Source organism: Octodon degus, unplaced genomic scaffold (genome assembly GCF_000260255.1).
Source record: "Octodon degus isolate 3935 unplaced genomic scaffold, OctDeg1.0 scaffold00030, whole genome shotgun sequence".
NCBI classification, from domain to species: Eukaryota; Metazoa; Chordata; class Mammalia; order Rodentia; family Octodontidae; genus Octodon; species Octodon degus.
In genome coordinates, this window is record NW_004524606.1 from 7815537 (window position 1) to 7840673 (window position 25137).

Below are 25137 nucleotides of genomic sequence, written 5' to 3' on the forward strand. Positions count from 1 at the left end.
AGAGAGAGAGAGAGAGAGAGAGAGAGAGAGAGAGAGAGAGAGAGAGAGAGACAGACCATGCCTTTCTTAGTAGTTTTTTCCAAGTGCCAAGTCCAGTCCTTAGCTCTTGGTGTTTGGTGAATATCTGTGCCATTGCTGGATGGACACATAAATCATTTTTTTATTTATTTATTTTTTGCATAAATCATTTTAAAAGACTATAAAGCTGTGTCTTCGCTAACAAAGCACAGTTCCAGAGATTAAAGACAATGAAGGTCACTAATCTTGAAGGATGCACGCAAGGAATTTCTGTTCAGTCGTGATGAACAGATATTTTGTACTTAGCAAGACATCACCAAGTCAGGGTGGGGACTCTCAGGATCCAGGAAAGGGTCCTGCCCTTCCTCATATGATTTCCTTTGAGGGTTCTGGTATAACCAATTGGGCTGCAGTCTATCAAATTGACCGAAATATGGGTCATGATCCAGAAGAACACTAGGAAATGGACTAAGGAAATATTGTATCTTTTTGTTCCTTGGTTTATCCCTACTTCTAGCATGGCATTTGTGAGCACAGAGCAAGAGCTGCCAGATATTTGTTAAAGAATGAATAAAAATCAAAGTGAACATGTATTTTGTCATTCCTCATAAAGGTGTGCTGAAGGCACACATACACATACTCTGTATGTCCTTTCCAAGAAGGACACACGAGAAGTAGGGGAAATTAAAAGATGGAAATGATATCAAGTGAAATTGGGACTAGAGCTGTTAAGTGGCAGAGACTGATAGTTTGACTTCACATGTTGTACTTATAACTCCTACAGTGTATTTCTCACTGAGCAGAGTAACTAACTATCAAAGTGTCCTGGGGATATAGCTTAGGGGTAGATAGCTTGCCTAGCATGCATGTAACCTGAGTTCAATGCTCAGCACAGCACCAAAGAAAAGTAAAAACAGAAACAAACAAAAAAAAATTTAAAAGTGGAATTGTGAAAAGAATGCATGTAACTGTTGGTAATGTTAGTACCTGATTGATGGTCATTTCTGGTAAATGTAGTTTGTTTCACATATGAGAGATGTCAGGTGAAGAGAAGTGTCTAAGTCATTCATAACTCACAGTTACTGGTTTTCTTCTCTATATCTCAAAGAATGCTTTGGTTCAGTGTTTGAAACCAATGTTCTAAACACCATTTGGGAACTGCTTCTTATTAGGAATCCTTTGGATTTGGATAAGATGTGAGGGGTTATTTTGGTTGTTGTTGTTTTGTTTTCACTGTCCTATTCCCATTCTCAGTCCGTCAGCTCTTCCCCTCACATTCATGGCTAATGATGTCTTAAGTATGTGATCCTCCATCACCTCCATGGCTCCCTTCTGTCCCTACATCAGTTCCTCTCCTGTTCTAGTACAGTTGGATTTTCTACTGCTGACTTTCATTGTAGATGGAATTGAACTTATGTACTAGTCTGTTTTTATAGGAGAGCAGGTTTTCAGGGCAACAAATTTAAAGTTGAAAGGAAGCTTGGTGAATGTATAATAATTTGATGGGTTGCAAAAGAGATTGTTATGAGCTCTATGTTTTCCTTTCGTGTCTGTGATTTACATTCAAGGGAACACTGATTTTTGTAAATGGTATCTGCATAAATAGATGGCAGATAATCAGAGGTACTAGCCAGTTTTCTGGGGAAGATGAAAATGCTTGTGTTTCTCATGACTTTAGTTTTCCAGAACTGACTGTGGTAATATCACTGTGGCAAATACTGGCTGGCCATGGAACATTTGAAAGACCAAGGGTTTTGTGAGCTGTCTACTACATGGCTAAGGAATCAAAGTATCTTCCACACACTTCCTTCAGCACTTACAAAAGGACCCCAGTGTATGTTCTTATGTCAGATAACATGAAGAATTTAAATTATTATTGAAAGTGTAGAGTCTAAGAATTGAGTAGAGTATTCATGCCCTTCTCCTCTTTCTCCACAGTAATGCTATGCCCAGAATGGTGACAGACAAAATGGGTGCAAAAGTCTTAAAAATATATGTTCTGTGAGTCTTGATGTGGGTGTGATAACTATGACAATAACATGTAACTTTTATCTCTTCATGAAGCTACCTGTTCTCACTTAACTGTAGATATTGATGATGTTAAAACAAACCAATCACAGACACCCCAAAGCTATCCCACCCTCACCTAAACTTGCTACCACCTCTAGAATATGCTTCCTAGGTTTTTTGGATTTTTTTTTTTTGTTGTTGTTAATAAGAATAAATAACAAGGCCCATGCTTTCAGAAAGAGTTTGAGGTTTAGCTTTTTGTACTGGGAGTTTAACTGGGCAAAAGTCCTTCTATGGGGCTTCATGTGTCTAAGAGTATATTAGGGTGGCCCAAACATAAATCAAGGCACTCCATGCTGTTACTGTTCTGGAGGAGTTCCTTTTATGAGACCATACCAACATCAAACATCAGGCCATGATGGCCATGGTGGCAGTGGTAGTAATGTGGTTAGTGACATTGGCTGTTTACATTTGAAGTTCTGTGCCAGATGCTCACCATGCATTATTCCTTACCTTACCTCATTGGCCTGTAATTTTTGTGTGTGTGTGTGTGTGTGTGTGTGTGTGTGTGTGTGTATTTGGTACAGGGTCTTACTATGCATCTCAAACACATAATCAACCTCCTGTTTTCAGCCTCTCCAGCCTTGGCATGACAGATGTGTGCCACCATGCCTGGTCTCAGTGGCTGGCTCAGTGCATATTGGGGGTGGGGATGACATGGCCTGTGGTTCTGAGGATCGAGCCCTGGTCCCTCTGCTTGCCTAAGCAGGAACTTAGTCTACTGAGCTATCTCACCAGCCCATGGCCTATATTATTGACACTGTTTTCGTATCCATTTTGCAGATGAAGAAACTGCAACTTAAGAGAAATTGAGTACTTTCTGTGCACCTCTAGGTGCATAGTTAGTGGGTAAAACTTGAAGTTGAGGCCAATTTCTTTCTGACTTCAGAGCCTGGTTTCAGATGCCTCATTATTACCAAATCTTTTCCAGAAGCAGGGAACTCATGCTTAGAATATTTCAGTGGCTTTTTACCTACATTCAAGCTTCCTTCTTTCCTTTTCAGGTTTTCATCTTTCTGTTCCATGGCGTAAGAGGTCCCTGTTCTTTTCTTCTTTGTCTGATGCTTAGTTTTCAGTCTTCAGCACTTCTCTTCCCTGAACTCTATTTGATTCTCATAATTCTTAGATCATCCAGGGATCCCTAACTTGTGGTTCTAGTATTCCTCTGAATTTTGTGTGTCTGTGCCTGTGAATTCTCTGGTAAGAATCTGTAGTTTCACAAGTCTTGGTTAAGTATTTGACAAAGAAGCTTAGGATATTATTGTTGATAGAACTTAATACTCTACCACAAATGAATATCCAGAGGGGTGGAGTATAACTTACATTTGTTTTCTTCCATGGATATGTCAATATATTTTTTCAGTCTCTAAATGAGCAAATATATTCACTAGTAGTAATATGGGGTAGCACAGCCTGTGTGGTAAGAAGATAGGAGCTAAATTCAGACTGTGCCCAGGGTTGAATTTTTATTTTGTAGACTTTTCAACAATAGACATGATGTCTCAAAACCTCATTTTCCTTATACATAAAGGGTTACCATAATACTATTATAGAGTTGTTATTGAAAGTTAAAGTACTGCATGTGAAATGGTTAGTGTGGAAACACGTAGCACACCTGCCATAATAAGTTGCTTCTCATAATTGCTTAAAAACCTTTAAAGGAGCCAAAGGAATAGGTGCTCATGATTTTCTTTGTGGTTATCAGAGAGTTTCTCAACTTCAGGCCAAAAAAGAGTTTCTGTACCATTCTGGAATCTTTAAGGCTTGGCACCACTGTGTTCTTGTCAATTGGTGGCAGGTACAGGGGAGTCACCTCTCTTAAATTTTGCTCGTAGGTGTTTTCATTCCTCATGGCTGTGACCCTGGCTATACAGTGGCTCTGGCTTCACAGACAGACACCCAAAACACCAGCTAATGGAAACTATGATGTGGACATTCCTCCCCCAAGGACTTAGACATATGCTTTTTGTGTTTAAATCAACAGAAAAATGTGCAGCTGTAGCCACCCTTGGGCATTCTTGTTGAAGTAATCCTTTGCCTAGCATGTTCTCAGAGCCCCCAAGGACTGTGCCTGTTCCTGCAAGCCTCTCTGGGTGTCTCAGGTGAGCATGGTAGCTCATGTAAAAGAGGCCAGCTGGATGTCATACAGCAGTGGTGAGTACTTTCACATAGATGAGGATGTGAAAGTTATATATAGCTGTCCAGGCACAAGGCTCCCAGTGGCAGATAGTAGCCCTTAGAAAGCACCCTCAGGTGAACTCTTCTGAACTGGGGTCTCACGCACACCATATGTGGAAAGGGGAAGTCATAGTCTTTTCATGTAGAGCACTTTGTGAGCTGGATTTTGTGACATGAGGATAATTTTGTGCTTTCCCCATAGTTTTTGCTTTTTTCTTTTGTCTACAGTTTCTTTTTTAATCATTGCAACTATGACCTTGGCTAAGTCACTTGCAAATATTCTTTATAAGAAATAAATATTGGGCTGGAGAGTTAGCTCAGTGATCTAAGTGCCTGTCTGGCAAGCTCAAGGACCCAGGTTTGATCCTTGCTACCACATGCCTTGCTAGACCCGGAACCCACTGGTCCTAAAACCTGGCATGGTGGCACGCATCTGTAATCCCAGCCCTGGGGAGGCTGAGATAGGAGGATCACTACAAGTCTAAGCTGTGTAGCGAGATCCTATGCCAAATGCATAAATAAATCATAAAAAGTAAAGAAATTAATAAGAATAGAGAACACTTTTATTCATAACCACCAAAATCTGGAAGCAGTTTGAACATCCTTTCACTAGTAAGTATTAAACAAGTTGTAGTTCATCCATATAATGCAATACTGACTGGCAACAAAAAGCAGTGAGCTGCTAATACCTGCAGCAGCATGGAACAATCTCACATACACTTGCTGTGGCCTGTGTGGCATGTGTATCCACTTATATTCAGCATATCAGGGATTCAGGGATAAGGCAAAACTGTAGGACTAGACAACTGAGAAATACTTTCTAGGAGTTGGGGATAACAAAGGTTTGACCACTACGGAGCGACACGGGGTATTTCGGGTGATGGAATTGTGTCTTGACTATAAGTGGTGGGTACATAGGTCATGCATTTCACAGCATATAGAACTATAGAGAAAAAAGGTGAGTATTAATGTTTATAAATAAAATGAAATAATTATGAAAGTGTTGATTGCATTTATCAGATATGATCACATTATAGAAAAATGATTCTCTGAAAGCAGCAACACATGTAATTTTAATTCCATAAATTTAAATTATAAATGACTAGCAGCTGTAACACATGGCTTCATGGGAAATCTTACAGGTAATTCTGATCCAGGCACTTAGTGTTGTAACATTCTCCTTTCATAAATGTGCTTCAGCAACTGTATATACTTTAAAGATTGTGATTATATAACGGATGTTTGAGGAGGAGGAATATATAGTTGGGATCAGGAAAGATTTATTGTTAAGAAAGCAAGGAAGACTTTGTCAAGGAAGTCTTAAAAAATAGATAGATTTTAAAAGTACTTTTAGTAAACTTTCAATGCAAGTATGTCATTCCTACAGAAAAGTGTGCACATCTTAGGATGAATTTTCATGAAGTGACTAGCACCTAGTACAGGATGGAGCATTACTAGTACCTTGGTATGACTTGTCAAAGAACAGTCACTATTCTTACTTTTAACACTATAAATTAATAATGACAGGGTTTAACTTTGCACAAATGAAGTCATGGAGCTTTCACTCATATCTGGATTCTTTCATTCAACATATATGGTAGGAGTCATCCCTCGTTGCTTTCTGAGACAGTAGTTCATTCTCACAGAATATTCCATTTTATGATCACATCACTGTTGTGTTGATGAGAGGCATTTGGCTTACCTATATGTCCATGCTATTCTGAGCAGTGCTACCGTTCATGTTATTGCTGTATGCCTTTTGGTAAACATTTCTGTTCAGTATATACATTTCTGTAAACATTTCTGTTCAGTATATACAAAGAATTGGAATACTTGGTCATTCGGCATGTTCATTTAAGCTTTGGGAGATAATGTGAACAATTTCCAGGAAGTCTTTGAACGAATGTACAAAGCAGCAGCAACAGCAGCATGTGTGGGTTCTAGTTGCTCTATTTTTCGCCATCATTTGGGAATGCACCCCCTTTTATTTTATTAGAGATAAGCTTTGGGAGATAATGTGAACAATTTCCAGGAAGTCTTTGAATGAATGTACAAAGCAGCAGCAACAGCAGCATGTGTGGGTTCTAGTTGCTCTATTTTTCGCCATCATTTGGGAATGCACCCCCTTTTATTTTATTGGAGAATGTGTCAAGTTTTGGATAGAAAAGAATAGTAAATTCATAAAAGATACTACAGGCAAGAGTAAGTGCAGGCCAGAGTACGACTAGAGTTACAATATAAGTTACTTATATGATTTGGAGTCATAATAGTTAAGTCTAGAAAAACAAGTTGGCCTTTGACTTCTAGTCTAAATAAAATACTCAAAATTAGTTCACTATTTATGAGAAATGATTAATTCTCTTAAAGTAGCTGCATGAGAACAGCAAAACCCTGCTTTACAAAGTGTTACCTAGGTGTACATGTAGGTTGTATTGGGAGAAGTAGGCAGGATGGTTTAGTAGTTTATACCAGAACAGAACCATATTGGAATAATTGCAAGGACAGAGGATGTGGGGCATGGTGATTGAGAGATGAAATATACTAAGTGACTCATCAGGGAGCAATGAGGGTAAGGAAAAGAGCTCTCTCTGACCCTGGAGGGCCTTAGCCAGCTAGGATAATTCAAATGGTCATAATTTCATGTCTTGAGTTAAACTTACTTTCTTCATTTCTTTACTTCCCTTCTACTTATTTGTAACATTTTTATTAATACATATGTCTTAGGTGTGACAAAGTACCTAAAACCCATCTGCTTATTGAAAAAAACTAAAAATAAATAACTATGTATCCACCATTCATCCTGAGTATAGAGCACTCTGGAAGCCTCTTCACTATAGTATCTCTGACTTCACCTCCCATGGGAAAAACTGCCATTATCAATTTTCTTCCAATCACTTTCCATGTAACTTGCTATTACTGAATATATCTCTAAGCTGTGTCTTGAACGTTAAGCAAGCAGAATCCCAGCAGAATTCTGCACATTCACTCAACATTTGGTTTAACTTCATCTACATAGAGCCAGATAGTTGTGGAGTTATCCACATAGAGCCAACACTCTTGTTGACTGTTGTGACATGTCACTAATCCTCAGCTTATTGACTTTTTTCCTTTTACTCTCAAACCCCTTGATTCATTGGCCCAAATACTGTGACAGATGTGATAGACTCAAGTACATCTTGTACTGTATTCCACAGACTCCAAAGGTGTCATAAACACATAGATATTTTTGATTGATAATTCAGTCCTTACAGGGGTGTGGAACTGCTTTGTTTTCAGTGTGGGAAAGGCACTTGCTTTATGAAAAACCTGAGCCCTGATAAGAGATGGGTTCAAACATTATTTGTTGTGAGGCTGCCCCATGCACTGCAGGATAATTAGCAGCTTCTTAGGCCTCTACCCGAAGAGGGGTAGATTCCTTCTTCCTTCCCTGAGTAAAAATCGTGTCTCCAGGCATGTGAGTGGTCCTTGGTTGAGTTGGAATCACTACTCTGGACCTTCCTCACCTGGGCTGTAACTTTCCTGCTGCACATCCCTGCTCTGGGTTAGTGCCTGTGAATACCTGTACTGTCTTTGTCTGTGGTGGTGGACTCTGCCAGCTTCTCTTGATCAGCCATCTCTTCCTCCAGTACTTCAGCATCGTCTCCCTTGCTGGGCTCTCTGCTCTTCACAGATAACCCTTTGCCTGTGTGCAGCTCTCCTTCCCGGACTTCATTCTCTACCTTCATAGGACTTGTGGGACATGGTTATGAATTACTACCACTTCTGCCACGATAGGGAAAAGCTTGTAATTTGTTTAGATGGTCACCTTAAAATCTATAATAAATACATTTCGGTAAATAAAAACTCAGCAAAATAATCCAATATAGTCCCGTAGTCCATATTAGTAGTGGGTACAATATTTAAATGACAATGGAATACCCATCTCTGATAAAGCTAAACAAAAAAGGAGGATATAAATGAAGGACCATTTTGTATCTGTATGTACAAAATAGTGTAGTTATATAGCTACTTTCTCTTAATTCAGTGAGAAGAAAATTTTGTACTACTAGCGTTTGAACAGGATATCATGTCTGTATCTTGTACTATGAATATCTACTATGAAGACAACAATGTGCAACATATCAATTATAACTGTCCTAATAACCTGTTTTGAAACTGTCTCATTGCTATTTTTCTCAATAAAATTAATAAAAAAAATCAAAACTCAGAACACCACTAAATTATATACATGTTTGAAATACATATTTTATATATACATTGTTGATCCTTTGGTTATGATTTGACCTTAAGGGTTATGGAAAATAGGTAGAATGATAAAATTATAGGAACTTTTGACCTTAATCTATTTGAATTAAAATGTATTTAGTACATGGCTTTCCTATAACTTCATGTATGGGTATTTTTTCTTCAAGTACAACACAAAATCTGCATACAAATTCCAAAGCATTATAGAGTTGGCTCCACCTAGTGTATGAAGTAATATATGACTGGGGGCAAAATATGCACTGGTAATCTCTTCTACTTCACCATGATATGAGAAGAAATCAATCAAAACCAAAGCCACACTATTGGCTTAATTTGTTCCTCAGAAGGTGACACAGGCATCAGTGACCTTCACAGCACTGGAGGAGAGGTTTTCAGAGACTGAAACATCAACCCCAGGCACACCTGACATTTCATTCTAGAGGGCTTGCCTTTTTTTCTGGATTGATGCCGTGTTTGCAGGCACTGCCCACAAATGTGGCATGTTACTTCCACTGTGACATTCTCACTCCTTCTTGGCCAGGTCCTCACTTCTATGTGGAATCATATCTGAGAGGCATGGTCCTTTTCCACATCTAGTGAGAGATTAGGACTCAGCCCTCTTACAGTGATTTCAGAGCCCTACATGTTTTTATTTTATCAGACTGAAATTCTTTGTAGCAGTTAGCACCTCGCTACAGTTCAGTAAGTCACTCTAGGCTTTATTTAATCCCATTTCCATTGAGGGATACTGGCGTGTTGTTTGTCTCAATCAGTGTTCTTACAAATTTTAGTCATTTTAGTGCAGACTTAATTATTTTGACTCCCATATAGTACATAAAACTTATACTATTACATATAGTTTAAGAATATGTTTTAATCCTTGGAAACCACAAATGAAATCCTCTATAAAATTAATATAATGAAATTGAAAGAAAACAGTTAGATTGTTGCAAGGTATGTTGTCTGGAGCAGCCAGAGTCAGTGGTCTTAGCTCCCCTCCTTTCCCCTCCCCTCCCTTCCCCTCTGCTGACATTTTATTCTACAGGGCTTGCCTTGTTTTCTGGATTGATGCCATATTTACAGGCACTGTGCACAAATGTGACATGTCACTTCCACCGTGACATTCTCAGTCCTTCTTGGCCAGGTCCCCACTTCTGTGTTGAATCATATCTGAGAGTCATGGTCCTTTTCTTACCCTCCCTCCCCTCTTCTCTTTCTTTCAACAAAGGGCAAGTGTTGGGAGCTTAAAAACTTACTAGCATCAGAGACATTTCTTGAGATGAAAGAAATGTGACAGGCCCTTCTCTCTGTGTGGCTCCATGGCTAGTTCATGGAGTCTGTACCCTGGCATTTGAAACCATCTTGAGCCCCATTCTTTGGGAAGCTACTCAAATTCACCGTCTTTGCCAGAGGAAGCCTGTCATTTTCTCCTATAATTCCAAAGAACTATTTTCTCCTAGAAAGTTCTTTTTGAGTAATGTCTCTCGAGAATCTTTTTACTTTGCCAGTCAACAGGTAGAAATAGTGCTGGGTTCTATTTGTTGGGTTATATTTTTTTTTCCTTGTAATTTCACATTTACTCTCTTTTCTAACCAAATTAAGTTGCTTAAGGACACACATTGTTTCTTTTAAGGTGGATGCCATTTATTTAACTCCTCCAAGATGTAAATATTCAAGAAAATTGGTTTTATTGCTTGTTTTTGTTTTTCAATGTCAGATCAAGGTCAGAGCTGGCTGTAAAAAGCACCAGGGTCAATTAATCACTTAACTCATTAATGGATAATTATTGTAGGCCTTCACTGTGGAATTGTACATGGTTCAAGAATGAAGTGAACTAAACTGAGATAGTCCATGGCTTCATGGAATTCAGAATCTAGTGTGAGGTGTGGAGGCATGGCAGGAAGGAAACAGCGGGGTGCTAAGTTTAGAATTTCTTTGCTCTCGCAGTTGTTGGGTAGCTTACAAAAACTTAAATCAGGCAGCCATACTGAAAAGACTATGGGTTCTGGAGTTGTGGATCTGTGGCTTTTTAATATCTGCATTTGGAAAGTGTTGACTCACTCTTTGCTCTCAGTTTATTTCAATAGATAAAATAATTGTGAAGTGTGATGTGCAAATATAAAAGTACAGTTATCAATGTGTCAGCGTGATGAGATCTCCATGTCTCTTCTGTCCTCGCTCTCTTTAAAATGAGGGAAAGACATGATTTTGTTTTTTCAGATTTCTAAATTTCCTGTTGATGCACTAAGTAATAAGAATGCAGTTATGCTTGACTTTGTATAAGAAACCAAACATTCTTTTTAAATAAGAATATATCATTGTGGCTTGTGTATAAAAATTGCAAATCCATGAGATTTTCAAGTTGCCTATTTAAATTAATAAATGATTGCGCATTCAGAAATACTCCAAAACTTTCCTTTTGAGAATCTAAGGCCCAGCAGGACATGGTGGCAGATGCATGTAAATTCAAGAACTCTGTGAGGCTAAGGTGAGACAGTCTCAAATTTGAGCCTAGCCCAGGCAACTTAGTGCTTTCCTGGGTTCCTGTCTCAATAAAGGATGTAACTCCATGTGAAGACCCTAGATCTAATCACCATTACTGCTTAAAGAAAAGGAAAAGAAGAATCTGAGGTCCATTAAATATCTTGGGTGTGTGTTAAGCATACTGAATATCTTTGTGAGACAGTAGATATTCAGTACATATTGATATTGAGTGAATATTAACACAAACATAGTGATGCTTTTATTCATGTTTTGTTCACATCTTTTAAAAATAAGCCAGTGTGTTTTGATATTATAAACACATACATTTGAATTGGAATGCTTATATTCTCTCTGTGTTACCATTTTAGCCTATAATAATATCCAGAAGTTACTTTATACTCAGTAAATATCAAAGGGAAAATTAGGCATTACTAAGTATTATATTTTTAAGGACCCAGGACTTAATGTTTAAAGCAAAGATTCAATTTTTCTTTTTTGTCACATCATATCACCATTACTTGAAATTATATAGGCTATTAATTTAAAATATTGGTTATTTTAACTTTTAATATCAATATAAATATACACTTTTTGATTATAGGCAAGACTCCCTAATGTGTGAATTAGATACAGAAAACTAATGTGTTTTGAGTTTATTATGATTGATTGGATTTAATCAACACACAGGAAGGATTTTTCTGCAAATATTATCTTTCTCATTTTAAATCCTGTTTGCTCAGCATAACTGAAACAGGATGTCATTAGAGTGAGTTCAAAATGCTTCAGACATTTGGGAAAACTACGTTAATGCAGGTTTGACATAAGGTTATCTACTGACCTCAAAGAGGTTTAATTTATTCTACCTTTGCTTTTTTAAAAACATAACTTCTTGACCCATATATAAATACATACATATATATATAATATATACATATATATATTATATATATATATATATATTATTTAAAACTGAAAACATATCGACACAGTGAGCCACAGCAAATGGTTCCTTGTGCTAGAATTTTTGTTGGCAGATAAGGCAGTCATTGAGAAGTATAGTTGAAAGGCATTGTTCACCATCAGAAGTTATGGGTAACTACCACCTTCTCAGGTTTTATTTTTTCACTATTAATATATTTAGACAGATTTATGTAGGTTATGGAAACTTACATGTATTTTGAATCTATACAACCTCGTCAGTTACCAGGTTTCAAAAACTTCGTAACATTACTTGTCTCCAGATAAGAACTTTGCCCTAGAACTTGAAGTTCTTTGGAACAATAAAGGCTGACTTTGTATTACCTAAAAATGTTCCGAAATAGAGTCTTTGTTTCTTGCATAACATAGATTGGGTGATATTTTTCATCCACTGTGCCAAGTACTTCTTAGCTGTTACCTTGTTTAATTATCATATTGATCTGTGAAATCAATGCTATTAATACTCCATGTTATCCGTGCAGATCTGAGGCGCAAATGCTTTACCCAGTATACATACCCAGGTGGAAAAACGGAACAATTTAAATCTGGAGAGACAAAATGGTTACTCATGCATTTATAAAATAGGGATTTTCAGAGATTTGCTGTTCACGGATGGAAGCCTGTGCCCTAGATCCTTACCAACCCTTGTATCAACTGATGCTTTTACACCATCTTCCCCGCATCATCACAGTCTGCAAGGCACAGTCCCTTTCTACCTTTAACTCATGTTTTGGAATGCACAGACAGTCAGTATAGCTTACAAGGGGGACGTATTCTGAGAAACGTGTCCTTGGACCGTTTCATCATTGTGTGGTTACCACACATCCCACATCTGTAAACCTAGGTAAGACATGCCAGTGGTGGCCTCTCCTCACCCTCAACAGAAGAGGTAAAGGAGATATTTGAGGCTCCTGCTTGTGTTTTTGTAGTGAATAGGCTGTTTTCTAGTGAACATCTTTTTATGAGGAGGAGCACATTCTAAAATAATAGTTTAAAACCATGGTATGCTAAATACATAAACCAGTGACATAGTTGCTTATTATCACTATCAACTATTATGGACTGCACAAAACTGCACATGCTATTCTTTTATATGACTGACAGTGCAGTAGGCATGTTCATACTACCTTTATTGCATACATGATAGCACCATGGCTATGCAGCCACTAGACTATAGGAATTTTTCATCTCTGTATGATCTTAAGGGACCACAGTCAGTATTCAAGCTTTCTCATTATTTGGTGAAACACTGTCCTTAATTTATGTAAGTTTATACTCCAGTCTAGCTGACAAAGCAAAAGCATCATGCTTTTCTTTTTCTCTATCTCCTTTTCCACCTCTTTCTGGGACCATGAATAATTTAGGTTTTTTTTTTTGCCATTAATGTCCTAGTGCATCCGTTAGAGATGGCAACAGGGGAAAGATTCACCATCCTTATAAGCTAATACCCTAGCTGAGGTGGCCTATAGTGGTTACTACTGGTTGTTAAACATTGCATTGCTTTAAAATGTTGCAGTATCTTGGCTTTTGTTTGGAACAAGGAACTGGAGTTGTGGGCAGTAATCATGATGATGCTATTTTCTGTTTCAATCCTGAATATGCTTTAAAAGATAGGCAGATGTCACGTATTCTTCATTCCTTAGTTTATTATTATTATTATTATTATTATTATTATTATTATTATTCTATAGTTACTGTCAATAAAAGAGAGACCCATGATTTTAAAGTTCTGAAATGAAAGATTTTAGTTATTGTAAAGTCATTTATAAAAGACTTTGGCCTCCCACACTTGTAGCACTTATCTTTTGCTGTTCTTTTTACCTTGACAAGGAAAGTAAATCACTTTGCTCCCTTTTAGTTTCTTATTGAAAGAAATTATTGAGGTAGCATAATCTCTTCAGTGTTTCCCTGCGCAGCTTTGCCATGTCTCGCACACTTGGCTTACACTGTAGATTGTGGTCTGCTTATTACACTTGTTGCCACTTATTAATAACAATGCAAGACCTCTGAATCACCTTTAATATGGGAACCCGTGTTTCTTTTGAAGTGAACCCTAAGAGAGAATATCAAAGACCTCAAGTGAAAGGATTAGCCCATTGGATTATTATGTTAAATGAAAAAAACCAAGCTAATATTTTGTGTATTTCTGCCTTCATGAATTGTATAAAAATTCACTTCAGATAGAATTCAAGTTACCTCTTTGTGGATTTCATTTTTATTCTCAGGACAGGTTTTTCTGATAGGTTTTACAAAGCTTCATTTTTTTCCTCTGGATATTTGCACAAGCATCTAAGCAGTTCTTTAAGTTGGTGTATGTCTAAGTCATGTTTCCCTGGGGTCATCTTAGTCTCTTCTTTATTTGCTTGTCAGCATTGGAGGGCTACTGTGGGTGCCAGGTACAATGAACTGTCTTTTAGAGGATGTCGTGATACCATTGTGACAGAGAGATCTGTTCTTGGTAGGAGAAAAAAAAAATACAAACAGATGAGAGAGATAAACATGATTGAGTAGTACTGAACAGTTATTTCTACAGATAGATAGTCATTAAAAATTTCCTTTAGTCATGCTTGGATGGTTTCAAATTAAAACTGCTGGATCTGTTTCTTGTAACTTTGTACCCAAATAATTTGTTCATGAAAATGAGTTGTGCTCAGCCACATAGAAGCTTTTACATGAAAGGTATGCAATTGTGCCACTCATTTATGCCTATTAAATTTCTTAATTAGTTGTGATCCTTAAGTGATACTCAGAGACCTACCCTCTTTTTCTTTTTGTTGATTTTTTTTTTTGGTTACCCATCCATTCATCCTTTCTAACATCCCTCCTTTCATCCCAAAAATATTTTTTTGGATACTTATTTATGCCACATACTGAGAGTAAAATAAGGAAAAAGGACCTTGCCCTCCAAGGACAAAATGCAATGAAGTAAGCAAATAAAATGGTTGCATGTGCTATTAAAGAAAGATACACAAGAGAGAACAAAAAATAGAAATGTACGTTTGACTTGGGAAGAGTGATGAGGAAAGTCCTGCCTGAGGAAGATCTTTGAGACCTGCCGGAGGCATCTGCAGGGGCAGTGGTGAGGAGTGCTCCAGGCTTCTGTCTTCTGCTGCTCTCACAGTGGTGTATGCAGGTAAATCTGGGTCTCCTAGGTATGAGCCCCAGGATGCAGAGCTTATTGCACCTCCATCCTTGTTGTGCCTTCTCCACAGTCCTGAGAACATGCCTCCCACAGGTCAAAATAATATGTTACAAAAGCCTTTTGGTAGCATCTCAGTTCTTCCACAATGTAAACTTAATGGTGTGCATGGAGCAGAGGTGCGTTTGCTGCTGTGGGAAGCGTTTTCTGAGATTCAGCCCCATTTCCTGGTACTCTTCCCTCACCACATAATGAAGCGTCCACGAGTCATTCATAGCCTGTCCATAGTGATTTCAGAGGGATACTTTAAAGGGTTAAACTGTATGGGTAGCTTTTTTATTCAACAACTAGATGGAGCTCACATTCTTATTTCTCTGCCACTGAAAAACAGAGAAATTGCAGCATCATATGTACTTGGATTTGTACTACAGTATGTTATATTTTAGTTGGTTTCTGCACTAGACTCTTAGGAAACCTTCATAAGATACAAAACTCTAGCTTATATCCCAGAGAGTATCTTTTATTTGTCTGGGCAGAGATCATTGACAATGATTCTTTCAGAATTTCCTCTTTTTGTTTTAATGGGAGTGGGTGAAGGGAAGGTAGCTCCCTGGACCTTTGAATGCAGATTGAGAAGCCACCAGTCAAGGTCCTAACACAGAATTCTTAGATGGAGTGAAGTCTCTGAAAGGGTCAGTATAGAGCCTGGCATAGTAAGTGCATCGGTATCACCTATTATCAGGCTACTGAGTAGAGGTAGGAGTTTCCTAAAAAGAAAGTTTCGCATAGGAAAAACTGTAGGTAAATTCTATATTTTGGTGGCAGGGGCAATAAAATATTTAATACCCAGTAACATAATAATTTTGAGCTGTGATAGAACAGTGGCTTTACCTATTTTCAACTACATTTTTTGACAGGATAATAAAAAAAAAAATCATTTTATTCCTTCTCTAACCCGTTCAAAATAATGATTGAATTTTTCCTTCCAAAAAGATCTCAAAGCTCAGTTTAACTTAACCAGAAAAAGTTGATTTCTTAAAAAATTTCATTTTAATAAATGGTCAGGTATTAAAGTGTTATTAAGATTTCTGATGACTGGTTTATTTGCTGCAATATGGGACAAGAAATTAAGATTTGAAGGGTTTTAGAGTGCTTAATATTTGTATTCTGTTTTCTGTATTTGGTTTTTTAATGTTGTTTACTCTTCCCTGTTCACCAATTCATAGTTTGGATTTAGATTTAGGGTATGTGTATATGCATGCACATTTATTCATATACATCTACATATATGTATACAAACTCAGGATATTTATGTATCTACATCTCTCTCTCTATATATATATACATGTATATGTATATATGTATATATCTAGGATGAATGTACACACAGGATTGGTTACACATAGATTGATTCATCGTAAAGGTATTTGTTGAACATTGAACCATGGACTGCTTACTCTACTACAGGTACAATGGTAAAGCAAACAGACATGGTTACTGGCACTCAGAAAAAATATTTTATACAAATATATATATATATATATATATATATATATTTGTATTTTAAGGAAAGGTCTACAAGGTGTTCAGGGTCTCATTACTACATCAGACTCATAATGATCCGCCTGTTTACAGCTTCCCAAGAGCTGGGATTACAGGCACACGCCACCACACCAGTCTTGTGGGATAATGTTTGGCATTTAGGAAATGTATGTATTTCATGAGCTTTGTAAATGGTAGTGCCTGTACACATTTAAGTCAAATTTTAGGCGGTTTCATGATGAATATGTCATTGCTATATCCAGATATTCTTGAAAACACTAGTGTTATCTCAGTCTTTCTAAAGTACCATTAACATATTAAATACAAAGCTCTGAAAACTAATTTATTTAAACATTTATGAAACAGGCAATGGAAATTTTTCTTAAGGTAGTTGGTTGTACAGAATAAAAAAATCAGAGAGTGTCACTGGCTGGCCATGCCTAGGGAGCATTTGGTACCATGCTGTGCCAAGTGGCTGACATCACTGGTTCCATGGTGAACCTTTGACAGCCCATGAGAGCACAGATTGTCCCTGTGTGTAAGCATGTAATAAATCATGGTTTCAGTTCTAAAACTTACTAGGGTGTTTGGTGTTTGTAATTTAATGCAGCTTCGAGTACTGCCCAAGGTGGGAGAGAGTCTGGCTTAATCTTTTAAAATTCAATCTCTCAAAGATCTTGATACAGTACATCCTAGTCCTCTCCTCTTACCTTGATTCTTAACATTCTCAATGGTTTGTTGTTGTTTTGTTTCCTGCTGCTCCATTTCTCTTGCTTCTCTACATGGGTCAGTATTTATGGGTTAGGTATAATGCTAATCTCAGTCATAATCATGTATTTATTTTTTTTTGTTGAGAGCTTACTATGTGTCAGAGACTATTCTGAACATGTTATATAAACATATTATCTCATTAAGTTCTAACAGTAACCTCTTGGGCAATCACCCACATTGCCCCCTTTGTTAGGTGAAATACTAGGGCAGAGAAAGTTTAGTAAATTTGCACGAAGTCTAAGAATTGGTAAATGATGGGATTTAAATGTGGATACATTGGGGTGGTAAGATATCTCAGGGGACTAAAGTGCCAGCTTAGGCAGGTGCAGGGACCTCGGTTCAATCCCCGGCATCACATACTATGCAGCCCCAGTCCCAGAGCCAGTTGAGCTGGCCACAGTGTCTGGGCCTAGTGGCATAGGCCTGTAATCCCTGCGCTGGGGAGGCTGGAAACAGGAGGACCACTATGAGTCTGAACTGCATAGTGAGAACCTATAACAACCAAATACATTAACTTTTTAAAAAAATAAACACGGATACATTGACATTAGAACCCATGTTCTTGATTTTCCTCTGTATCCTGCTGGAGGCAGAGGAGGGGTAGAGGGACAGGGTAAGAGAAATGTGGCACATCCTAGTCTTCTGTTTTTCCTAGCACTGTACCTGACATATGTAAAGTGACCATTGATGTGACCATTGATGAACACAAGTGTTGCACAAAGGACCTGGATTCCTGCTCTCCTCTTCCTTCTAATTACTGATCCTTAGCTTTGCCACAGTTATCGGCTTCTCACCATTTTGCCTCTTCTCCCCAACCCTCATGAAACAGTGTCATCTCCTACAAGAACCATTATATAGTTAATCCTGCCCATCTTCTAATTGTTTCTCAACTTAGCAGCCAGAGACCTTTCTGAAAACTCAAATCTGAGCTCATCTTTCCTGTTTACAACTTCTTGATGGTTTCTTAATCCTTTTGGCACAAAAATTGATGACTTTTCCCTGGCCTGCAACAGGCATGGCCTGGTTTTGGATGCTGCTTTGGTTTCACGGGTAGCATCCTTCTTTCACTCTGTCCTCCAGGGACAATGGATCTTCCTGCTAGCTTCCCACCTCCAAGTTCTTTCATGTGCTGCAGCTACTGCCTGGAAAACTTTCTCCCAGGCCCTCCACATTGGAGTCTCAACCCAAGGGTCCCTGCCTGAGGAGAGCCTTTCTGGCATTTACATTTGAAGTTTGTGTTCTGCTTCAGCAGTTATTATCTCATTTATGATTAGGAACATAGGTGATTATTAAATATTTATCACTAGACTTTTTCTAATGTAAAGGTGTTTGGAACATAGTAGGTATTCCGTGGATATTTACTGAGTGAAAGAATCTGTGAGTGGACTATGAAAAGGATTTGTTTGGCTGAGACCTCTGGCTAGGTCTTTTCTATTGTTGGGGGGGCAATTTTTAAAAAGATAATTTCATTCATTTGTAGAATTCAAGTTTGATTATAGTTTCTAATGACTGCATTATTTTCTATGCATGTAGTTTGGCGATGGAATCATAGATCCAGAGAGGTGAAGTTAGTTGCCCAAAATGCGCAGCTAGTCTGTTTGCTGTCCTCACTCTGACCTTTGAATAGTGTGTAGGGAGAAACATACATGTTTTCTTAACTCTATAAGACATCTTTGGTGTGCTGAGTCTGAACAAGCTATATGAATATTTGATAATGATAATTTTAACGTTCTGCATTTTAAAGTTTCTTTGTATGAGAGAAACTGTATTGCTGATTTTTGCTTCTTATATGCCAGTGCATTAAGAATTGAATTGGATGACAGTCTAAGAATATACAGATGTATGTCCTAATGATGCACATGTCCTGAAAGATGGTGCTCAGAGTTAAAAGCAGAGTCAGGATGAGGCAAGGACAGCCCTCCTTTACTTTCTTGAGGTCTAAGGATGAGGAATGCTCGGTCTCCAGCCTGTCTGCAGCAGGGCGTGCTTAATTATCAAGCTTCAAAAATGCTTGTGCACAGATGTAAAATAGCAAGAGGTGTGTGATGTGTTGATGCTTACAATCTCCTAGATGAGAAAGGATAGGAGCTGTCCCACACCCTCCTCCAGAATCTTGAGTTCATTAAGTGTTAAAACTCAGCACTATACGAAAGTACCTCTCCTTTCAAGTTCTCTAATAACACGCAGCCCCTGCAAGCCTGAACTAGGCTGGAAGGCTGAATTAGCATCCCCAGGTGTTCAGCTGGCTGCTGAGTGGCTTTCTGGCAGCCCAGGTCCTTGCATTAGCCCCCTTTGCAGTGTAAGCCAGCGTGTTTGTCCTCAGGTACTGTAGGTACTGGATTAAACAGGTCTGCTATTGCAGACAGACACCAGGCACTGTTCTAGCGTGGAGCCGTGTTTGGATTGGAGTTTCCAGGGCCTTATCAGGAGCCACCCCTAGTGACACAGCCAGTGCCAGAACTAACTTTGACTTTCACTCTTCGCCAAGGACTTGCAGAACACCTTAAAGGAAAAAAGATGGAGGCTCTTAGATTTCAGATGTTCATGCCATGCTCCTTTGAAAGCTTGTATCTGTAAGTGAAGTTTTATTCTGGAAATAATCCTAGGACACTTAACAAGGACATTTTTTTCTTTCTAAAGGGGGGCAGAGGAAGGGAAGGTTTGGGAATTATAAATACTGGAGCTGTTATTTTGTGACTGTGGCTTTAATCAGCTGCAGCCATAACCTTTGGTGGCTGAATATGACAAGAATAACATTGAATTGGGGTGTGTGTGTGAAATGTTACCCTATTATCTTTGCCCTCTCATGTAAAATTGAATATTGATCTTGAATTAGTAATGACAGAAAACTTGGCTGCTTGAAAAATCTGAGTTAGCAGAGCTTGATTTATGATTATGAGGTAGACTGCAGCTCAGCTTTGTTATAAATAAAAAATAATTTTCTTCTAGAAAACATCATGCTTGATAGTAATGTTTGTCAAATTTGTCCCATTATAAACACTTTGAATGTTTGGTTTTCTCTTTTTCCCTCCTGACTGTGCAGTAGTAACAGTTGCATTGCTAAGCAACTCATTTGCATATAGTTGCATATATATGCATATATAATATATATGGTTTCTTTGAAGAAAAATGATTCAGACTAAGAAACATGTATGTAGCCTGTATGAATTTAGAATAAGTTTTAAATTAGTACTTTCATAGGAATAGTAAAGTGAAGACATACTAAGTGAATAACAGTTCCCTGACCCCTTTAACATTTACCTTCACTGTAAGGCTGTAAGATTCTAAAACAATACTAAAAGCTGTGTCTCTAAGTGAATAGGCATTCAAGCAAATCAACTTATGCAAAAGCAACCTCTGGAGTTTAATAATTATTTACTGAACATTCCTGGGTCATGAGAGAGGTTTTGATTAAGTCAGGGAAGCATTATGTTCAGCAGCTTACAAAGGTATGTATAAAGAAAGCAAGAATAATGGAAAAATACTAGAAGTAAGAGAACTGCAGAACTATTTTTAGAATTTGATTCTTAATAATAAAACTCCCATAAATTTAAGTGTGGATTAAAGTCCATCATTCTTAGTTAAAACAGCTTTAAAAGGTCTTGTAAAAGGTAATTAAAAAATGATTCCTAATTTCTTTTGCTTCAATTTTTGCTAAGGTTTGTTTTTACAGAGACTTCAGATTTTTCCTTCAGTGTGTCATTAAAACAGCTTAATTACTTATCTTTTCAATGCTGGAGTATATTATATACAAAGTAGATGTAATTTTTAAAATATCATTGTACTAGAAGTTTTAGAAAGCTCTGCCTTATAAATCAGGTAGTAGTTGGGGAGATGATGTATGCTACTTGTGATTAATGCCCTACAGGATGCACCCTGTAACTCACTAATGTTTTTCACACTGATTTTAAGCAAGTTAATGGATGGTGCCATCGCCAGATCAAACTCACCACTCCCTTGTAGTGTTGGGACAGTACTAATGTCAAACTGGAATCCAGACCCAAACTGATTCTTCATTTTGAGTTTCCTTTTCAAGTTAAAATATTTGCCACATGCTTAAGCTTTCAGGATGAAATCCTTAGCAAACATCTTGGACAAAACTTGGGCACTGAGCCATTGCCTATTAACTTTTTTGTGGAGTGCACACCCTGAGAATTTTGTTGTTGTTGTTGTTGTTTTTTGGGGGATTTTGGTGGCCTCAAGATGCCTTCAGGGCATTTCTGGTTTGGCGTAACTATCTGGGTTTGAACCATGGCATCCTGAGCCTGACTGCTTTGTTTAAGCAGGCACTTAAACAACTGAGCTAATAGGCAGGCCCCCTACCCTGAGAATTAATTGTTGTTTTGCTTTTCCTTCTAGAAACACAAAAGAACTCTGTAGCAGAAAGCAACATTCTAGAGCTGTGCCTTCTTTGAAAATCAGCCTTCACTAGTTTTGAAACACTGGAATGCTCAGAGGGTATTATTTCAGGAATTAAGACACAGTGTAGAAGAACTCATTGACTTTTACTTATTGTGCAGATTTTTCCTGGGATCTGTTCTGAGTATCTTACCTGTATTAATTCTTACAACTCCTTTTGACTAAGAGACATTTTCCATCTCCATTTTGCAAATGGGAGAGCCAAGGTGTATGCAGGTTAGAAAAAAAGTTCTGTCCAAGTCATATAATTATGAAATGATAGAGCTAGGATTTCAACCTAGGTGTTAAGGATTCAGGGCTTAATTTTTTATCTTTTACAGTGAAGGAATTTTTGCCTGAGTACTAAGTGAATCAGTACTTCTTCCTCTGCTTTTGTATTGAGTGAAGTTGCCCTGTCTCCCTTTTGTTCTGGATATCAGTGTGTACCACAATTGAGCTTTTGAGGCACCATATCTATTCTGGGTGTTACACTATTTGTGTATCACATGTGTTCCCTGGGCCCCATTCTCTGTTAATTTTAAGGCAACAGCTTGGGGAATGAGAAAAGTTTATTAAAGTATACAAATAGAAAAGTATATTAAATAGATTAACTGATTGTGAAATTATCCTGATTTTGAAAACCTGAATTTGTGGAAAAGTTCTGCCACTGGATGTTTCAAGCATGTGGTTTGACAAAAGATCCTCCAACACTATTGTTTGTTTTTATGAGGTAGAGTATCTGTTAAGGTAGAGACACTGAATTTACTTGAATAAATGTTTATATTATCTATGTGGCAGGAAATTTATAATATGCATAAAACATATAAATATATCTGCCCATAGAACTAACTCCACTGAGTGCTACCAGTCTCACTCTCAAACCTGGGTCTCATCCTCATAGCCCACAGTGGTCCGCAGTGCTCCAGCCAGAGCAGCCTGATTATGTAGACTTTATGATAAAAGATCCAAAACAGAATATCTTTGAAAGCATAATTTTTAGAAGTACCTCATGATATTTCTGTTTAAATCTTATTGACAAAACTTAGGCATGTTGCCAAATTAGCTCCTGAAAAACTTGGAAATGTTGTTGGTAGTATTTTACCAAAAATAGAAAGGGAATAAGTAAGAAAAGGGATGCTATAGGTTGAACATCCCTAATCTGAAAATCTGAAATCTGAAATGTTCTAAAACCTGTGAGCATTGACATGATGCCACAGTGAAAATATCTACTTGACTTCATGTGTTATGTTGTAGTCAAAAATATGTAAATATATTAAATTACCTTCAGTCTATGGGTCTAGGGGGATATGAAACATAAATTTCACGCTTAGTCTTTGGTCCCATCTACAGGGTATCTCCTTATATGTAAGTATTACAAAATCTGAAGACATCTGAAAATCTAAAACACAACCTCAAGCATTTTAGATAAAGCATACTTACCCTGTAGCTTATTTGATTAGTAGACTATTTTTTATTTTAAGGAGAAAAAAACTACAGAATTTCAAAAACAAGATGACAGGAAATTAACAATGTTTATTATATTGCATATTGCTATCTTTAAAGTAGTTGCTCAGATTACTAGATAAAGGAATGTAAGATTGATCAAATAATATAAACACTAATTATTCCCTTCAATGAACTAATAGAAATTAGTAGTATAATTTCAAGATTTAGAGAAAGGTAGAGTTAATGTTTTAACTATTTGACTGTTGTTACATGCCTATATCTGGTAGTTTGAGCAACAAATTTATTTGATAACAATGTGTAATATAGCAACCATTGTTAATTTCCTATTCTGTTTTTAAATTCTGTATCACTTTTATTGTCTTATGGTGCCTTATGTCTTTGTTCTTATTACTTGGTTTTATTTTTTAACTGTTTAAAATAAAATTTAAAAAAAGAAATTAGAAATACAATTATCTTAGCTATTGTGTGTGTGTATGTGTGTGTATATATATATATATATATATTTCTCTCTTCTTTCTTTTTTCTTTTCCCCATCCCAGTTATTCTTTCCTTTTGAAATTTTCTTTCCCTTTCCTAATACCAATTGTACCTTTTGGGTCTTATTTACTCTTTAAGTTTCTGATTCTAGGAAAACAATGTGATGTCCACACATGCAAGCCACCTTATCTTTGACAAAGGGGACAAACATGTTCACTAGAAGAAAGCCTCTTTAACAGATGGTGCTGGAAAAACTGAATTTCCATATGCAGAAGACTAAAACTAGACCTATATCTATCCCTATGCACTAAACTAAAGTCAAAATGAATCAAAGATGTAAATAATTAAAACAGAAATACCAAATCTATTAGAAGAGAAAGTAGGTAGAAAGCTTAAAGACATAGGGGTAGGCAAAGAATTCATGAACCAAAACCCAGCTGCGTGGAAATAACTATTTTCAAAGAATCAAAAACTGGCATCTTTTGTTATTAAAGTGTTTGGCACTTCAAAAGAAATCACCAACAGAGTGAAAAGAAAACCCACAAATTGGGAAAAAAATATTAGCCAACTATACCTCAGACAAAGGATTTTTACCTACACTATATGAAGAGTTAAAAAAAATCAGATCCCCCAAAATTCAAAGACAATCCAAAAATTAATTATAGATCTTAAGATGAAATTGGAGTTTTTTTTTTTAAGAACTGCTGATATTTTTTAAAGTATCACAAAAACCAACTGTGGGATTTGAGGGCATGTCAAACTGACTTAGGCAAAAGCAAAAAAGGATAGACCTTTGTGAATCAAAAATTAAGTTTAGTCCATTGTTGTCAAGACTTCAGGGATGGTTTGTCTAGATACTGAGTGCCATCCAAACAGCTGCCTTCTTGTCAGTCCTCTTTCCTTTCTTTCAGTTTTCATTATTGTTTCATCTAATCTGACTTTATTCTAGATGGACCTAGGCAATTCCAGATTTATCTTCTTGTCTCCTTTCCAAATTTCAGTGTTGAAAGTTGTTTTATCCTAATAGTTCCAGGAAAAAGTATAAATGTGAGTCCAGATGTCTTTGGTCACAAGCTCCTCCCTGAGTTAGTCTCTGTGACCAAAGGGAAATCAGTTGTGGTCATACAGTGACGAAACAGCAAAATTCATATTGTTGGTTTAGACTCTTAGTAAGAGGCTAACGTTCTCCTTTGTTGGAATATATAAATGTGGAACATGTTGGGAGTAATGAGTCAAAGTTAGGAAAAAAAAAAAAAAAAAAGGTCTGCTAATGGATATTGCCTAGGAGAGATGGCGTTCCAAGTCTGGCCTTTGTTTCCATGTTTGGAAGCAGTACCAACACCAAAACCTGGTAGGTAAAACTGTTTCTT

General features: G+C 37.3%; 1 protein-coding gene across 8 annotated transcripts in view; it reads left to right on the plus strand.

Annotated features, from left to right (window-relative positions):
• Positions 1–25137, plus strand: part of Mitf (melanogenesis associated transcription factor) — a 217338-nt gene that overhangs the window by 95891 nt on the left and 96310 nt on the right. Inside the window, exon 1 of one of the 8 annotated variants that reach the window (XM_004629494.2) lies at positions 19882–19998. The exons of 5 other annotated variants lie outside the window; for them this stretch is intronic. In XM_004629494.2, the coding sequence (XP_004629551.1) occupies positions 19943–19998 (56 nt within the window). In that variant the 5' untranslated portion in view covers positions 19882–19942. Of the gene's footprint in view, positions 1–19881; positions 19999–25137 lie in introns of those variants that run through there. 2 more of the 8 variants (XM_004629493.2, XM_023713286.1) reach the window with 2 other exon arrangements.